This window comes from Tyto alba, unplaced genomic scaffold, assembly GCF_018691265.1.
Source record: "Tyto alba isolate M040663 unplaced genomic scaffold, T.alba_DEE_v4.0 Super-Scaffold_39, whole genome shotgun sequence".
Taxonomy (NCBI): domain Eukaryota; kingdom Metazoa; phylum Chordata; class Aves; order Strigiformes; family Tytonidae; genus Tyto; species Tyto alba.
In genome coordinates this window covers 3,385,562-3,400,768 of record NW_024881314.1, presented here as the reverse complement: position 1 = coordinate 3,400,768, position 15,207 = coordinate 3,385,562, and the positions used below count along the sequence as shown (strand labels likewise).

The 15,207-nt window shown below is 37.7% G+C and overlaps 1 protein-coding gene across 4 annotated transcripts in view; it reads left to right on the top strand.

The window, feature by feature from the left end:
- CEP112 (centrosomal protein 112) overlaps positions 1–15,207 on the top strand; it is a 173,669-nt gene that overhangs the window by 143,469 nt on the left and 14,993 nt on the right. For all 4 annotated transcript variants that reach the window (XM_042802635.1, XM_042802634.1, XM_042802636.1 and 1 more), the window contains one exon: positions 11,857–11,946. In XM_042802635.1, coding sequence (XP_042658569.1) covers positions 11,857–11,946 — 90 coding nt within the window. Of the gene's footprint in view, positions 1–11,856; positions 11,947–15,207 lie in introns of those variants that run through there.

Here is a 15,207-nt window from a genome sequence, read left to right as displayed (position 1 = left end):
TGTTTTCTGTTATTTTTAATGCTTTTGCATTTTAAAAATGTCATCCATGTAAGAATATTTGGAACTACTTACATATTTAAAAAAAAAAAAAAAAAAAAAAAAGAAAAGAGAAAATGAGAAGAGCCTGCCTTCCTTTTAGATGTGCCAAACAGGTTTGGCAGTCATTCACTTAGCACTGATCAAGCGTTCCTCAGCCAGTTAAACTCTTGTAGCATTTTCTACCTGCGCAGAAACATTCTCGCCAAGCATTTCTGAAACCAGAAGACACTGATTGGGTTATTTTTCTTGTTCAGAGCATTTTGGATGATGACTGAAGTGTATTGTGGATATTGAGATTTGACACTTGTCATTCAAAAGCCTGAAAGTCCTGCAGAAGATAAGCTGCAAAGATTGTTTTGGCTCAAGAATAGAGTGGCTGTGCTGGGTCAAACTGGAGTCCATCTGTCTCCACGTTATGGGACACGGTATCTGATAACAGATGCTCAGTAAAGAGTAGAACAGGATGAAGATTTCAGGACATGTCCTCAATATACTTCCCCACTCTCCAACAAGATACAGTTAAGGGAGTTGCCATCTGTATTTAATAGCCTTCGATGGCTTTTTATTCTGTGCATCTGCATCGTTGCTCTCTGAGTCCTTGTGCCCTTAGCACTCATGATGGTCTGAGGCAAAACATTCCCTACCATACAGTTTCTGGGCTTGGTGTACCTTTTGGGAGTGTTTTGACTGCCTTGTCATGACCCTGTGGGAGTTCCTTGGAAGAAAAAGCAGAGGGATATCTTGGGGGTGCTCCTTAGGTTCACAAGTAACTCAACAAAATCTTCTGCTGTGTGGCACTGAGGTCCTCTTCAGTCTGTGCATTTCCATGTAAGATTTTTCTGCCACAGCAGAAAGGTCTGCTAATTGAACTAGCACAGTCTTTCAGCCATCATTCAGCTCAAAACTGGGTCAAAAAAAGACTTAACAAAAAAAAAAAAAAAAAACCAAAAAAAAACAAACAACAAACACCAAAACCAACAAACTCCATCGAAATCAGATCTGCTTTATCACAACTGTGATAAAAGCTCTTGACATTCCATGAAAACTGTATCTGAGACACAACAATAACTTTGGCAAGTGTTTTTCCCTCTCTCATCCTGTTCCTAGTTTGCCTGTATATAAATTACACCAAATTTCTTACCTGTATTGGTGATATGTAGGGTGTTTGTTTCAAGTGCAGCCAAGCAGTTGCCTGTTGCAGTGACGCCCATATCAGGGGGTCTCTCTCTACCAGATCCTCAGTCTGATCTTCCCAGGGACGTCATGGGTGGGCACAGACCTGCAGGAAGTTTGCACAACAAAATCATCCAGTATTACATCAGTCCTCAGAGGTGCAAAAAGTGTGGCTTGAATGTTTAAAATGATTACTTTTAAGAGAAGCATAGAAAATAAATTTAAACTAGACAAATTATTAATTTTTTTATTGATGATTCCAGTTCATCAAAAAAGATTACGTTAGAGCTAAAAAAAGAGGGTGGTGGATTCTCCCAGAAATGAGTTCTGCAGGGATTGGAGTAAACTGTTTTGAATAAAAGCTAGCAGAAACATTTAAATAGATTGTGGAGCCTGACATTGTTCTTTGCTACATGTGTATGTCTGTCTAAAATATTCTGGACTAGTCTTCTAAAGCTCTAAAAGGAAGGAAAAACTTATGAAGAAGGTCAAATAGATCTTACCCATGTCTAATTTTGAAAAAAAAAAAAATTAATTTAAGGATTTTAGAAATGTTTAGAAACGTTGGCATTATGACAGCAAGTATCTCTGTCATAACATTATATGATTAACTAGATCAGAAACATTCTGGGATGTTCTGATCAGTTATGTTAATGCCTCTTTTAAAAAGTATAAAGCCAATGCTCTATAAAATAGATACTTGAAAAACAGTTTTCGTTTTCCTCGGGCTAGTGAGATTAGAGTTTCGTAATCTGTTTGGCCAGCTGCAGAGGACGTTCTTTTTCATTTTTTCTTTTTAAGTAAATGAGCTTCATCTCAACATGATTCAAAAAAAAAAAAAAATCAAGCTTCAAAAATGCTCAGTTGTCACACATACTTTTAAATAGGAGCAATTGCATTATCATGTCTTGTTGCAAAAGTAATTGGGTTGAAGGTCATTAAAGACTTTGAATAAAAGAATTTCCAAGTTTCCAAGTGTGCATTCTCCCCTGTCAAGAATCATCCCATTTTTGGCTTACAGACATAATTTTAGAAGGTACTACTTTGCTGCTTTTCATATTTTACGTGTATTGAGTGTGCAGACACTGTCAAGTCAAGCTCGCTCTTGTTCAGTTCAAAAAGCAGTGGTTTGCCTTCCAAGTTAATATTGTTGATTAAGGTTACTTTGAAAGGTATAAAGACATCATTAGATTTCTTTGTGTGTGTGTGTGTGTAAGAGAACATGTGTTATTTTATGTAATGGGAGAATTCCCAATATGGAACAGTCTGCTAGTTCATTGCACAAAATAAATAGGTTTTCTTTTGTTCTTACTGGGAATCAGATTAGCCTATTGATTAGAAATATCCGAGCCTTTCATATGTACTTTTTAAAAGACAATAGCAAAAAAAGATGCTCTGTAAAGCCTATCAGAAATGTTTATATTTCCAGGTCTTCATGCATCTGTGACGAGGAATGTATTTTAAGGAGATATTTGTAGAGCACCAGGGGTCTACTGGAACCTCTGGTCTGTCTCCAGGTGTAAAGTTTCCGAACACCCACTTAAAGTGGCAGTTTGGTGATAAACTTAGCTGGGAATGAAGCCCTTGGCGGTGAGCAGATTGCCTTGTTCAGCAAGTGATTGATAAATATGCTTTATCATGAGTCAGGCATTCTCTAAATCATTGCAGGAAATTCTGCTCCAACCCCTGATGTTTGTTTTTGCAGAGCTGTTGGTAAGAATACAGCAAGCAGAAAAACCAGATGTTTTACTAGTTAATTTGTATTCACAATAGCAGTTTTTAACTAGCAAGGCATATCCATTGACGCGACGTCTTAGACATTCTTACAACATAGCATCAAAAATTCAAGAAGTTGTCTGAAAATGTTGAAGTCAACATCAAGTCTTCACAGGAAACCTGTTCTGAGAATGGCAGACTTCTTGCCGTTCCCTTTGATTGCAAAGTGTTTAATAAAAAGCAAATTAGGAAATGAAAATTGTCTCGTGGATCAATCAGGCGCAGCGGTTACTCCTGTTCAGCATTATCTGTCAGACATTAACCTGATTTGGAATGTTTTATTTTGTATAATAGTCTCAAAATCAGACTGAAAGGTTGACTTAAAAAATACCTGATGTATTTTGCGTGTGCTCTGAGGCTGATAAACTCTGCAGTTCAAGTTTTAATAACTAAGGGAGAGCTAAGAAACTTCAAAAGGTTCATGATAAATGTTTTTGACAATGCGTCAGCTGAACATTAGGCAGAATCTTGGTAAATCCTCTCATAAGTGGTTTAAAATAGAGTTTTGAACTTTTCCTTCATAGGCGTATGCTTAAGATGTCATGGTATCTTTGGGTTTAAAAGATTCATTTTATCTGGTATATGTGAACTGTTGGTGTTTCTGTCTACACCTCTGAGAGTGAAAGAGGGAAAAAGTTCAGCAGTTTTCTCCTTTCAGCAACCTCTGCCCTGCCCTTGACCATGAAACTCATGGAGGCTAGAAAAAAAAGGAAAAGCCAGTTTTAAAGCATACTAACAGAATATTCCAGGTAAATATTACAGCAAATCTTCTGGGCTGACAAACTTCTGGAATTACTTCATCGCGACAACCCTAAAATGTCCTGGTAACAGACAAAGCAATGCTTGCACATGGCAACTGCTTGTTGGGTTTTGTGGTTCATTGAGAAAAGCAGATGAAAGCAAGTTTATTACTGCTCTTTGAACCTTGCCTCCCTCCCCCTCTCCTATCACCTGAGCCACTAAAAACAACATGAAAACAATTCCTTCCTTGACTTCCCCTGAAAAAAAATACCTAACTTTACAATTTATACTGCTGTTTTCTTTGAATGCTTATCTTTGCAGGACTTGCTCTGCTTTATGACATCCTTTGTGTTTCAAAAGAATTGAGTTTATAGTGCCATGCAGTGAAGGCCTGACTCAGCAAAATTTAGGCCCTTGCCTAATTTTAAGCCTATGAATAGCTCTGCTGGTGTTATCAAAGTGTTTTAGGGATATACGGCTAAAGACTTTGCAGAAAAAATGGTCCTAAAACTTCGGCAGCTCAACTATATGTTTACAGAAAATGCTGAAAACACACCAATATTTTATAGGAGCAAAGCAGGAAAAAATATGCTTGTTGACAATCCTAACAGTGCTCAGGGCATCTCCAAAAGACACGAATCCAGATGAAGTCTAATGTGAAAGTGTTATGGGACTGCTCAGAAACTAATGCTGATGATCCACTCAAGAGCCAAAGTATATCATAAACTGCCAGTCAGTCTCTTGCCTATGAATTGCAAAAATTGAAAATAGTGTAGCTTTAGAGCCTACCACACTGGAAAAATGTTTGCATATAAGTTTCTTTTAAGTGACCTACTTTAAAAAATTTTCACCACTACTAGAGAGACTGGATTTTGTCCCTAGAATCAAATTATGCCCTTCCTTCCTGAACCCCTTTCTTTCTTCCCACAGTCCCTCAGGAGAAGAAATTGTTAGACTTCACAACGGCATCTCCTACTGGCAAATCTCAGAAGCAGTAGAGACTGGTGCAAAAGGAGCTGCTTGACTTGCGAGAACGGGCAAAGCCCACAGCTTGGTGGTTTTGCAAGATCCCCACTTCCATTTTGAAATGTCGGCAAAGTGGGCCAGAATTCCAAATGTGCCCAGTATATGGGAGTTCACATTATTCCAAGTGGGAGTTGATGAATTCTGTGCCTTTGGGAATTACCCCTTTTATCTGATTCCTGACCAAATAAACCTTTTTTTCATAATGATAGCGGAAAATTGACAACCAGCTCTTTTAGGGACCCATTTAAAAAGGTATTAGCATGTGCATTTTCATTCCTGGTTGTAATTCATGTTCACTCTTCGTGAAATAGTGCTTAGTGGTTAAAATTATATATTAGGCATGAAAATTCCCAGATTTGCTGTTCTGTCATTGCATAGCAGGACACCATGCAGATTGGTCTTTGCAGGACATCTTTTTGTTCCCCACACATACATAGTTGTTAGCAGTTTCACCCGGGTAATGAAGTTGAACTGATGGCAAAAGACTAGGAGGTCAGTGGAAGGAAAGTGTTAGAGAGATGTAAAATACTGCTCAAGGTATTTTAGTTTCTGTTCCTAAGGAGCAATAAAGCATAAATTTTCTGTACAGTCATAATTGTAATTGTGATGTTACCTATAGAATGGAAGAATAATTTGCATTATTAAACACCGTACCTATTTTCAGAATAAAATAATAGAGAGATTTTCTTTTCTGTTGCAGTAATGTTGGCCCCTGCATATAGGTTGTGGAAAACTTTGTTTGCAAAAACAAAGCTATGGTTTTAACAAAAACCACAGAAATTTTGCCTTTCATATTGAATCAGTAGCATAATGAGCAGTGGAGCAATAGTTCAACATCAAAGGAGACTTCTTGGATATATAGTGTGTTGCAACAACAGCGAAAAAGTTCCCACCAGAAAGGAATTTTGCCATATGTGAACGGCAAACATATGTATTAGGTTAAAACCATAAGATTTCCTTTGCTTTACACCAAAAACAAGAGAGAACTTAAGTACAGAGGTTTTTCAGTCGTGCGCTGGAATGCAGCACAGAGAGCGAGCAGTGTCCGAGGTTCAGAGCAGTGTCAGTGGGCAAAAGCTCTGTGAAAACCCCCAAAGCATTGAGGGTGCACTGGCAATTTAGCTCAAACATCAATATTTCACTTTTTAAAAATACACTTGTTTTGCTCTGACTTGTGCCATTACATCAGTGAGTGTCATAGATATGTTTTCCCAATTTATTTGCAGAAGTAATAAACCCAGATGAATTTACTTACCTCCATAAAATATTTTAGCAAAAATAATGATTACTTTAAAAATTCTGATATTAATTTTGATGGGATACTTGGCATGCTTTCTTTGAATAAGAGTTGCATTTGACTCTAAATTGTGAGACCACCTTGTGTAAAGGAGAAGTTTTTGTGCAGGCAGCATATCCGTACAGCTTCGTGGAGAGATAAAGGTACTTAAGATTGAGTGACAAAATTTTAAGGCATCTCCACATATATTTCTGGAACAAAATTTGCTTTAATTTTTGTTAACATTTGCATGGATTTTCTTTAGAGTTCCAGAGCTAGGTTTTCTTTTCATGAAAAGGGAGAGAAAACACATCAATGGATATAATTTGAATTTAGAAGGCACTTAAGGAGGGGCCTGTATTCAGAATTATTGTTGGCACATGTTATGAGGATGTAAAGTGGAAGCATTCTTCTCTGGGCATTAGTAAGGAGATAATTAAAACTACAGTAGGTAATTATGGTAGCTTTTATTACTGCATCTTTCATTAACTAATTATATTAATTTGGTAATGTTTAAAAAATTCTTTGAAGATGAGAAGTGCTAACTATTACTACCTTTAGTTGTAGTATTACTCTGAACTGGTCATAAATACTGAGGGCTTTTCTTGATCCAGATGCACATCCATGTGTGCAGAGTTGCTGGTACAGCTAATAAGAATTACATATGTATATCAAAAAAAGACTCTGCCATGATCTGGCTTACTCTGATCATGATGAGCAGTGACTTTCCTACTGACACTTTTTGTTTCAAAAGGAAAAGACGTTGGAATTTTAACATTTTCTAGATTTTTCCTTTCCTTATGTCACTTATTCAACCGTCAGTACCAGAGAGATAAATCATCATGATCCCAGACTTGCCACTGATGTGATGAGAGCAGGAATCAAGCCCTGTCTGCTCTCAGGAACACACCAAAAGTAGGGAAGTATTTCAGGCTGAAGAAGCAAAATATCACACCTTTGTAAATACAGTGTCTTAACAGTAATAATCAATACCAAGTAATTCAAAATAATAATGATTTCTGTTTATGTAATTCTTCCACACCTGATTTTTTTTTCAGGGAATCCAACACTACTTTTTAAAAATACCCTGTGTTTAAAGGATAATCAAATCAGTTTTCCTATATTAAAGACTAAATCCTTCATATACTCCCATTTCATCCTTGTTCTTGAGATTCTTAGAACTCTTTCTCTTACCAGCTTTTAGTTGATTTAGATTAAGCCCTGTAACTAATGCCAAAAAATTGTTCCTGCCTTGAAAAGGGATTTTGCAATGCTGGCATCATACCTTTTTGTCTCTCTGTGTCTCCTTGTCAAAACTATATGCTTTACAAGTTGTGGGGTTTTTTTAAAAAAAAAAAAGCCCCTCTTTTGCAACCTCAGTCTGGCACCCAGAAGTCAGGCTGAATGAATTCCTCCAGTCTCGTGCATCATCCCAGGGTCCCTGCAAGCTGCACGGGCCAAGCTGCACGAGCTCCTCGTGTGCCACTGTTGTCTCCAAAGTGTTCCAAGTTACCAGGAGCAGAGCTGGGTTTGAAATAAACTTCATTCAACATTTTGCTGGTGATAATCAAGACATAGCAGAATAATAGGGAAAAAAAAAAAAAAAAATAGTACCTACCCAGAAATGCACTTCAGATGTTCCTTTCTCCTTTTGCATCAGGCAGTACCCAAACGTGCCCTGTGTCACAGGGCGGTGATGGACTCATCCACCAGCTCCACTTGAGATCCCAAAATCTGACCGTAATATTTCAGTGGCGGATTCTCAAAGCCATTACTTTTCTCTTCCATCCTTCTCGTGTCTCTCAATGTTGTATGTGACCATAACATTTACAATATGATTTTATTTTAGGATCCTTTCCATTTTTATAAATAAATCAAATGAATGTTCCTTTTATACAGCTGTAATTCACCCACATTGTTGCAGTAGAGTTTATTATCTCATTTACATTTTTAAGTGCTTTTCAAAGTGTAGGATATCTGGGCTGGAAAGCAAAACATTTAATTTCTTTGTTCTCGGGCCAAAACAAAGCACTTCCAAGGTCAGGTATGGTGTAGACTTTCAACAGCAAACATGTTTACATGGCATTTGAAAGCTGGTTTAACTGAAAAAAAAAAAAATACTGTCTTTATAACAGTGATGTAAGTCAATTCAGCAAAGCTGAGGGACGGGGATTAATTCTGTACCTGGAAAAATTTAACTAAATAAGTTAGGCTTTGTTTTCCATTCAGGGAAAAAAGCCTCTGACACTCAAAAATCGACCTGTTTTGGTTTTGGTTTTTTTTTTATCCTTTTTCTTTATCTCAGCAGTCATTAAACGTAAGCTCTGTTACTCTTTGGGCAAAATCTGACACTTTGAAGCTGTAGAATAAAAACTGCATTTCTAAACAAAACAAACCAAAAAACGTTGTTTAATTTTACAAAAGAGATCTTCTGTGGTATACCTGGCGTAAGTCTCTGCGTGACAAAAGCTGCTCTGTCAGACACAGAAAAAGATTTGAGGGTACTGGAGAGCTTCAGAAACAGCCATCAGCATTCAGGCCCCGGCCACTGCATATGAAGCTTTTTGACAATAGAGAGAATTTTCGGTGTGATCTTCAAAAGAGTGCATTATTCATGACATCCATCATGATTTCTCCTATAAAATTAAAATCATGGGCAACAAACTTGCTTACTTCTAATTACTATTTTCAGAGCTAATCATATGCAGGAATCTACAGCAACCATGAGATTTTGATGTTCCTTTTTTTTTTTTTGTCTTGGCTTTGATCAAATGCCGCTCTTTTGGTTTTACTTTTTTGTCCTTGTGCTGAGAGGAAAGCTGAAATACCTAAATGAACATTAATTACTCATGGAACATCCTTTATACACAAAGCTGGATTCCACAAAGTGACCAGTAGGAGAACTGGTACGCAACACAGCAGAAGTCCAAAAATGGCCAAGTTAGAGGTATTCATGATTGATCAGAAGAGTTAGTCTTTTTTTCTGCTATCCCAATACGAAACGTACCAACAGCCAGTTATGATGTGGTTGGAAAAGTCTGTAAACTCATATAGTATAGTCTGGTTTGGACAACTGGTGAATGGATAATTATAAGACTTGATCATTTGGTACTCTTATATGCTACAGTAAAAATAACTTATTTCTAAATTGTACTTGTTTAAGACATTGTCTGCTCTCATAATGAAACAAAATACACGCGCTCCATGCTGGCAAACACTATCTAGAGTAAGTGCACCTGACAAAGACTGCATTATCTGAATTTCCCAAATTAAATTACTTTAAGATACATTGCAAACCCTTAGATTTAAAGGAACCTCTCATTTTATGCTCTGTAGAATATGTTTGTTCTAAATAAGAAAAGTGAAAATGGAGAAATTAAGGAAGGAAACAGCAGTGCACCAGTTCTCTTCTTTGCCAGCAGGTGGTTGCTGTCTTTACCATGAACAATTTGAGATCCTGTTTTGTATTCAGTACTTGCAGATTTGTGTGATGGTGTGATATAATATCTGTTCTCTGAGACAAGTGTGTACATATATATATACATGGACATTCATACGTATACGTGCTCTCTCTTGATCATCTTTAAAGTCTTGTGAAAGAGTGAAACTTGCTCTTGAGCACAAAGAGGGAGTCCAGGTAGGATGACTGATGTGTAGTGATGTTTCCTCCCTCTTTATTTTTCACCATGCCAAACTGTTTGGACTGTGTAAGCTGATCAAGTGGAAATAGCAGAAGATGGGTCGCACTTTGCACTTCATCTAAAACGTGCTTTGTGAATGTTCCTGAGAGTTGTCCTGTACTGGTTGTGTGTGGACACTTTGGAGTTGTGGCAGGACTTTTGTCAAATTAATTGGGTCTTTGGTGATCTTTCTGATACATGGAACGACCCTGCTCCTTATTACCTTTCTGCATTGCCTGACCGGGTCATTTTAGTTTCTAAATCAAAATATACTTGTTTGTGTTTTACTTTACAGGATTAGAGGTACAAAAAGAAAACAAAAAGCCTACAATTCACACATATATTTCATTATATTAATGCAAATTCCTGGTACTGCAAGACTTGTTGAGTATTGAAGACTGGTTATATATTCAAAGCCTGGATTTCAACATTTCTCAGAAGCGGTGATAGCATAAAAGTCCCTGGGCAGATTTGAAGTTCATGTTTGGGTCTGGTTAAATTTTTTGGCATCAGAACATGTAATAGTCTTATAGCTATAAGACTTTAAAGTTAATGCCTGGCATCACTTCAAAACAATGTACAAGATCTATCATAAGTAGTCCTCTTATCTTATCTCAATAGCAATTTTATCCTGTAAATGATTTGAGAGTACAGTATTTCAGTACTGTGGAAAAGAGCAAGGGGTTTTTTCTGTTAAATCTTTGCACCACGGGTACTTCTAATGATCCTGGTTTACGTACAGGTATGCTACTTGAGGGAAGCAAATGTTAACCGTGTCGCATGTTCTGCAAAGCACACTGAGTCCCTGGACGCGGCGGTCTCTCCTTTCCAAGGTGCTCTGCAGAAGGTCTCTGTGAGCTCAACTTTTTAAAAAGCAACACTGGAGGCACCTCCAGTGTCATTTGCAGCGTTTCTCCAGCGCAAGCCCCTCCCCGGGTCCAGGCCTGACTCTGCGCCACACTTCCCAGCTGATGGGTAGCAATGCCCTGGTTTCCTGGCATACAAAAGATAACTCAAAATATTCCCTTTCTGCTGCCACAGCCGCCCCTGTGTTGATGTCAATCTAAGATCCACATTGTACACTTTCCTTCAAGTCAGCACTTGCAGTTAACAATGCCTTTATTCAAGCTGACAACATAACTAAGCTTTTAGTAAATGTGTAAGTAAATGTTAAGTCTGTATTCAAACATTCAACAATGACTGGGAAACTTAAAAAAAAAAATCTTTGAAACTTTGTATTGTTTGTTTGGTGTGTATCTGTTAGAAGTAACATAGACTATCAGTTCCTTGGGGCATGACTGTTCTTTTGTTAAACATATAACAAAAAGATCAAGGCTCTGAGGGACTGCCGTAATAAAAATAAATATATAAGAAGAACAATAATGACAAAATAAATTTGTCAATGCATTTTATGAGCCCGGTTTAGAAGTGATTATTTCTGAACTAAATAAAGACTGGATAGTTGTGGTAAAGTGACATGATCGTAATATTCCTTTTATTTATTACCATTTATACTTCATTTGTAGATCACATGCTAGACTTTACTACGGGGCGGGAGGGGAGCCCCTCATCTCAGCGAGCATTCTGTTTCAATAATATGGAATACATTTTCACTGAAAATTCCAGACATGTTTTTCCAGAAAGAGGATTATTCTTCTGGCTTAAAAGAAAAGTTACTGGTACACTGCAAAAGTGTTCTGGGGAAGCACAGGTTGTACAAGTAAGATGATAACAAAAATCTGAGACATTTGCAATTCCAAATGCAAATGCAGTTGTTGCAATTGCAAATGCAAATGCAATTATTGCACTTGCAGCATTTCTATTTCCCTTTCAGTCTTTGATATTTATTACATTTTCAGTACGAATACTTGTAGCCTATAATAAGATAGAACTACTAAGATTTAACTATTCCTGCTCAATCAGTGCAGAATACCTGTGCAGAATAACTTTACTCAGTAAGGGTGGCCAAACTGGGTCTGTTACTTCCTAGCAGCTCTCATGTGTGGCTGGAAGCAACTGTAGCTGAAGAGCTGTATGGATGCTGCACTGTTTTCTTAATCAGCTCATTAAAATACATTACCTGTGAGTTTTTCCTGCCATCCCGTGTTTCTCACGTGTGTTTTGCATCCGTTGGTATCGTTTCAGGCCTTACAAGATGAGGTGGAAAGTTACCGCGTCCAGGCGCGGGCTGCGGAGAAGAAGCTGCAACGCCGGGAGCTGGAGATGCACGAGCAGGTACCGGGTCCTGTCCCCCCTGTCCTCTTCCCTTGGGCAAGGAGGTTTGGCGTTTAAAAATAATATCTTGCTTCAAAGCAAAAGCACATATTTGCCTGAAAAAATTTCAGCCAGCTTTCTTTTCTGCCTTTTTTTTTTTTTTTTGGTAATAAAAGAGAATTAAGCTGTCTGAACCCTACAGGCAAATACTTATCTTATGCTCTCTATTTCAAGTTGGTATTTCAACTATTCTAGCTGTTAAACAATGCATTTATTTTGACCTCACTATACTGTTTTAGTAGAGGTAGTTTTCTGAGACTATTCTAACCTGTTGTTTAATGGCTCGTATGAAGAGAATTATAATTGGACCATAACTAAGCTAAAAATAATCTTTATTTCTGATCTTATGCATTCATTGTCCTAGCATGTTGTCTGTAAACAGTCCCATATGATTAATAAGGCTAAAATTAATCTAGATGCTTTCAGTGAAATCAGAGATTTAGTGTGCTTCAAGCAAAATAGTGTATGTAGTTTACAGACTATTATTGAAACAGAAAGTCAAGGCACTCAAACCAGATTAAATTGAAGTATTCATTAAAATATACAGGTGGTGGATATCCTAATCACATACAAATTTACAGATTTCTAATACAGATCAGTTTTTGCAGCATTTGAGAACTTTATTTGGTGCTGAGTAAACAGTATCCATAATGTATATCCTATACAAAGCATTTCTAAATCTATACCTGCAGAAATAGTAAGTCGGGGTGGTTGCAGAAGAGTAATAATCATTAATTTCAAATATTTTTTTCCCCTGTTGTTATCATCCTACTTGCACATGGGAACCCTCATTCACCCTTGGTGTTCTGGTCCATGTATTTCTTCAGGAGTGTTGGTGGTTTTCTCTTCTGCTCTCTTCCCCCTCTGCCTCCCAAACCCAGATGCTGGGCCAGGTTCATCCTTAGCTGCAATGCTTGCAGGATCCATTTGGTGTAATGAGTGAGTTGGCCTACAAGCCTTGCATTTTGGCTTCAAAGAGTCTCCTGGAAAAGAAGAAGGAAAATTAGCTATTTGGTGTATGGTTGTCCCTCCCAGGGAACAGCACTGGCTTGCACGCTATGAGAGTCTTCTTTCAGATCTCTTTTTTTTTTTTTTTTTTTTTTTCCCTGACCAGTTTAGAGACAGAATCCAGAAGAAGAAACAAAAAAATTACTTGTAAAATACAGAGGTAGAAGGCTGGACATGCAGATTCACAGATGGTCCCCCCTTTCTGCCTTCAAGGCTTTCTCTTACATGAACATCTTGTCCAAACCAACCTACAGGACTATCCTGTCCACAGTAAATTAATGAAGGACTAGCTCAGCTGGTAATGTCCCGTTTCCCAGTATAAATGGAACAGAAATGTTATTTAAATGACACTGACCCATCCAGCTTAGAGCTTTTCCTGCAATGTGGTAATATGTTAGCAGACTTATGGTAATGCTCATATCTGAGTTCACCCGTGGTCTTGTCTCTGCCATCAATCTGTCGGGACTTTCTGAAGAAGTTGGAGCCCTTGAGGATGTTTTTGTTTAGGTGGCTTTGGTTTGTTTTTTAGACAAACATTTTGAAAGTTGTTAGTGTGTCTTCTCTGTGACTGGTTAATCCATTAGTTATGCTTATCTCTCCAGAAGAAAGTGCAAAAATGACAGCTCTGACATATTTTCAGTTATTATGTCTTAGCCAGGCTACCTGTAAACATGTTCATCAAGTATTAACAGTAGATAACGACTCATCAGCTGATCAGGGAGTTGAAATATTTAAGGCAGTAACTTAGAACTTGCTTTCTGCTTTTACCAAGTATTGTCTCAATCAGAATTGCATAAAACATGAAAATTTGCACTGGCGCTATTATAAAGGCCACTTTTCTGAGCTTTTACATGTCTCTAAATAAGGAGGAGAGAGGGTTAAACAGCTTCTGTTTTTCATTAAAAGGAAAAGTCTTGTGTTTTGATTCTATAACAACAACAAACAAATGAATGAGACATGAAAAAACATTTTGTTGTGCTTTTAATTAAAAATAAAAAGCTGTTTCTCGTTATGGCTTGTTGGGTGGTATCTTAGTGCTCCATGTTTGTCTTTTTTTCAGTGCAATGTCCTTATAACTCTTCAGGCTCTAAGAGTGACTGACAGATCCATGAAGCTTAACTCTTTGTTACAGTAACCCTCTGGTGATCGCACAGAGTCAACCTTTCTTTATTATAGTTCTCCAGAGAGACAGAGACAAACTGTCCTACAAATAAGGGGGGGAAATACGTTAGAAGGACGCTGATGGCAAGCCCTGAGCTGTCTGGAGGCGAGCGTGGTGCTGCAGTTGAAGATGAGCTGTTGTTTTTATGGAGCTTTTTCATCCCAGTACTTCATGTTCTTGTATGAACTTGGGTTTACTCCTGTTTACTTCTTCAATCCTCTTTACAGTGTCAGTAGATGCGATCAGGTTACATCTGTGTTGTTTTATCAGTGGTGCAGTACGGCAGCATTATCCGAGCGATGAGTCCCAATCCAGATGAACGCACATTTGTCAGAAGTGCCTGGGATCTTCTCCCACTTTGACTAATCTAAATAATTTTATCTTTTCCACAAAGGTTGTCCTGTCTCTGCTAAGCATGGTTTTCTAGGGCTGTGGTGCATGTGTTTGGTAATGCTACACTTCTAGACTGGAGTCTCAGAACTGTATCATCTTTCTTCATGTCAAAATGCTGGATGTTTCCTTTAAAAATTAGATGTCCACCTTCTTGAGACATAGGTAATTGTATTAATGGAAAGTGTCAAACTAGCAATAAATAAAGTGTAACTCACACTTAATATGTAGTTTTTTATATACAGGTCTTTTGTTCTATAGTTCCAAGACAGTTAAAGCAATCTGGGAAGGTTCCTAGGAAATTTGGGGGTGTCCAGACCTTTTCCTTGCAAAGCAATGATGAAGTTTCTTGTATCTCAGTACTATGTAACTCTGGCAACCGGCTTCCCCTCAACTAATCCCATTTAGGTTATGTTCCTGTATCGTATACTCTTGTAGTGTTTCACTTGGTTGTCTCTGATATGCGCCTAGATCCAGTGTAAGCCAAGATTTCTGATAGATCTTTCATTCTACTAAAAATGTTTCTCTTCCGTCAGTCATATGGCTTTGTGCAGTTGTCAGTCATAGTTAAAAAATCTGAATTGTTCATACAGCAGACTTTACATCCTGTGAATGTGTAATGAAAAGTGATGCACATCACTGAAAGCTTAAGTATGTGCCTT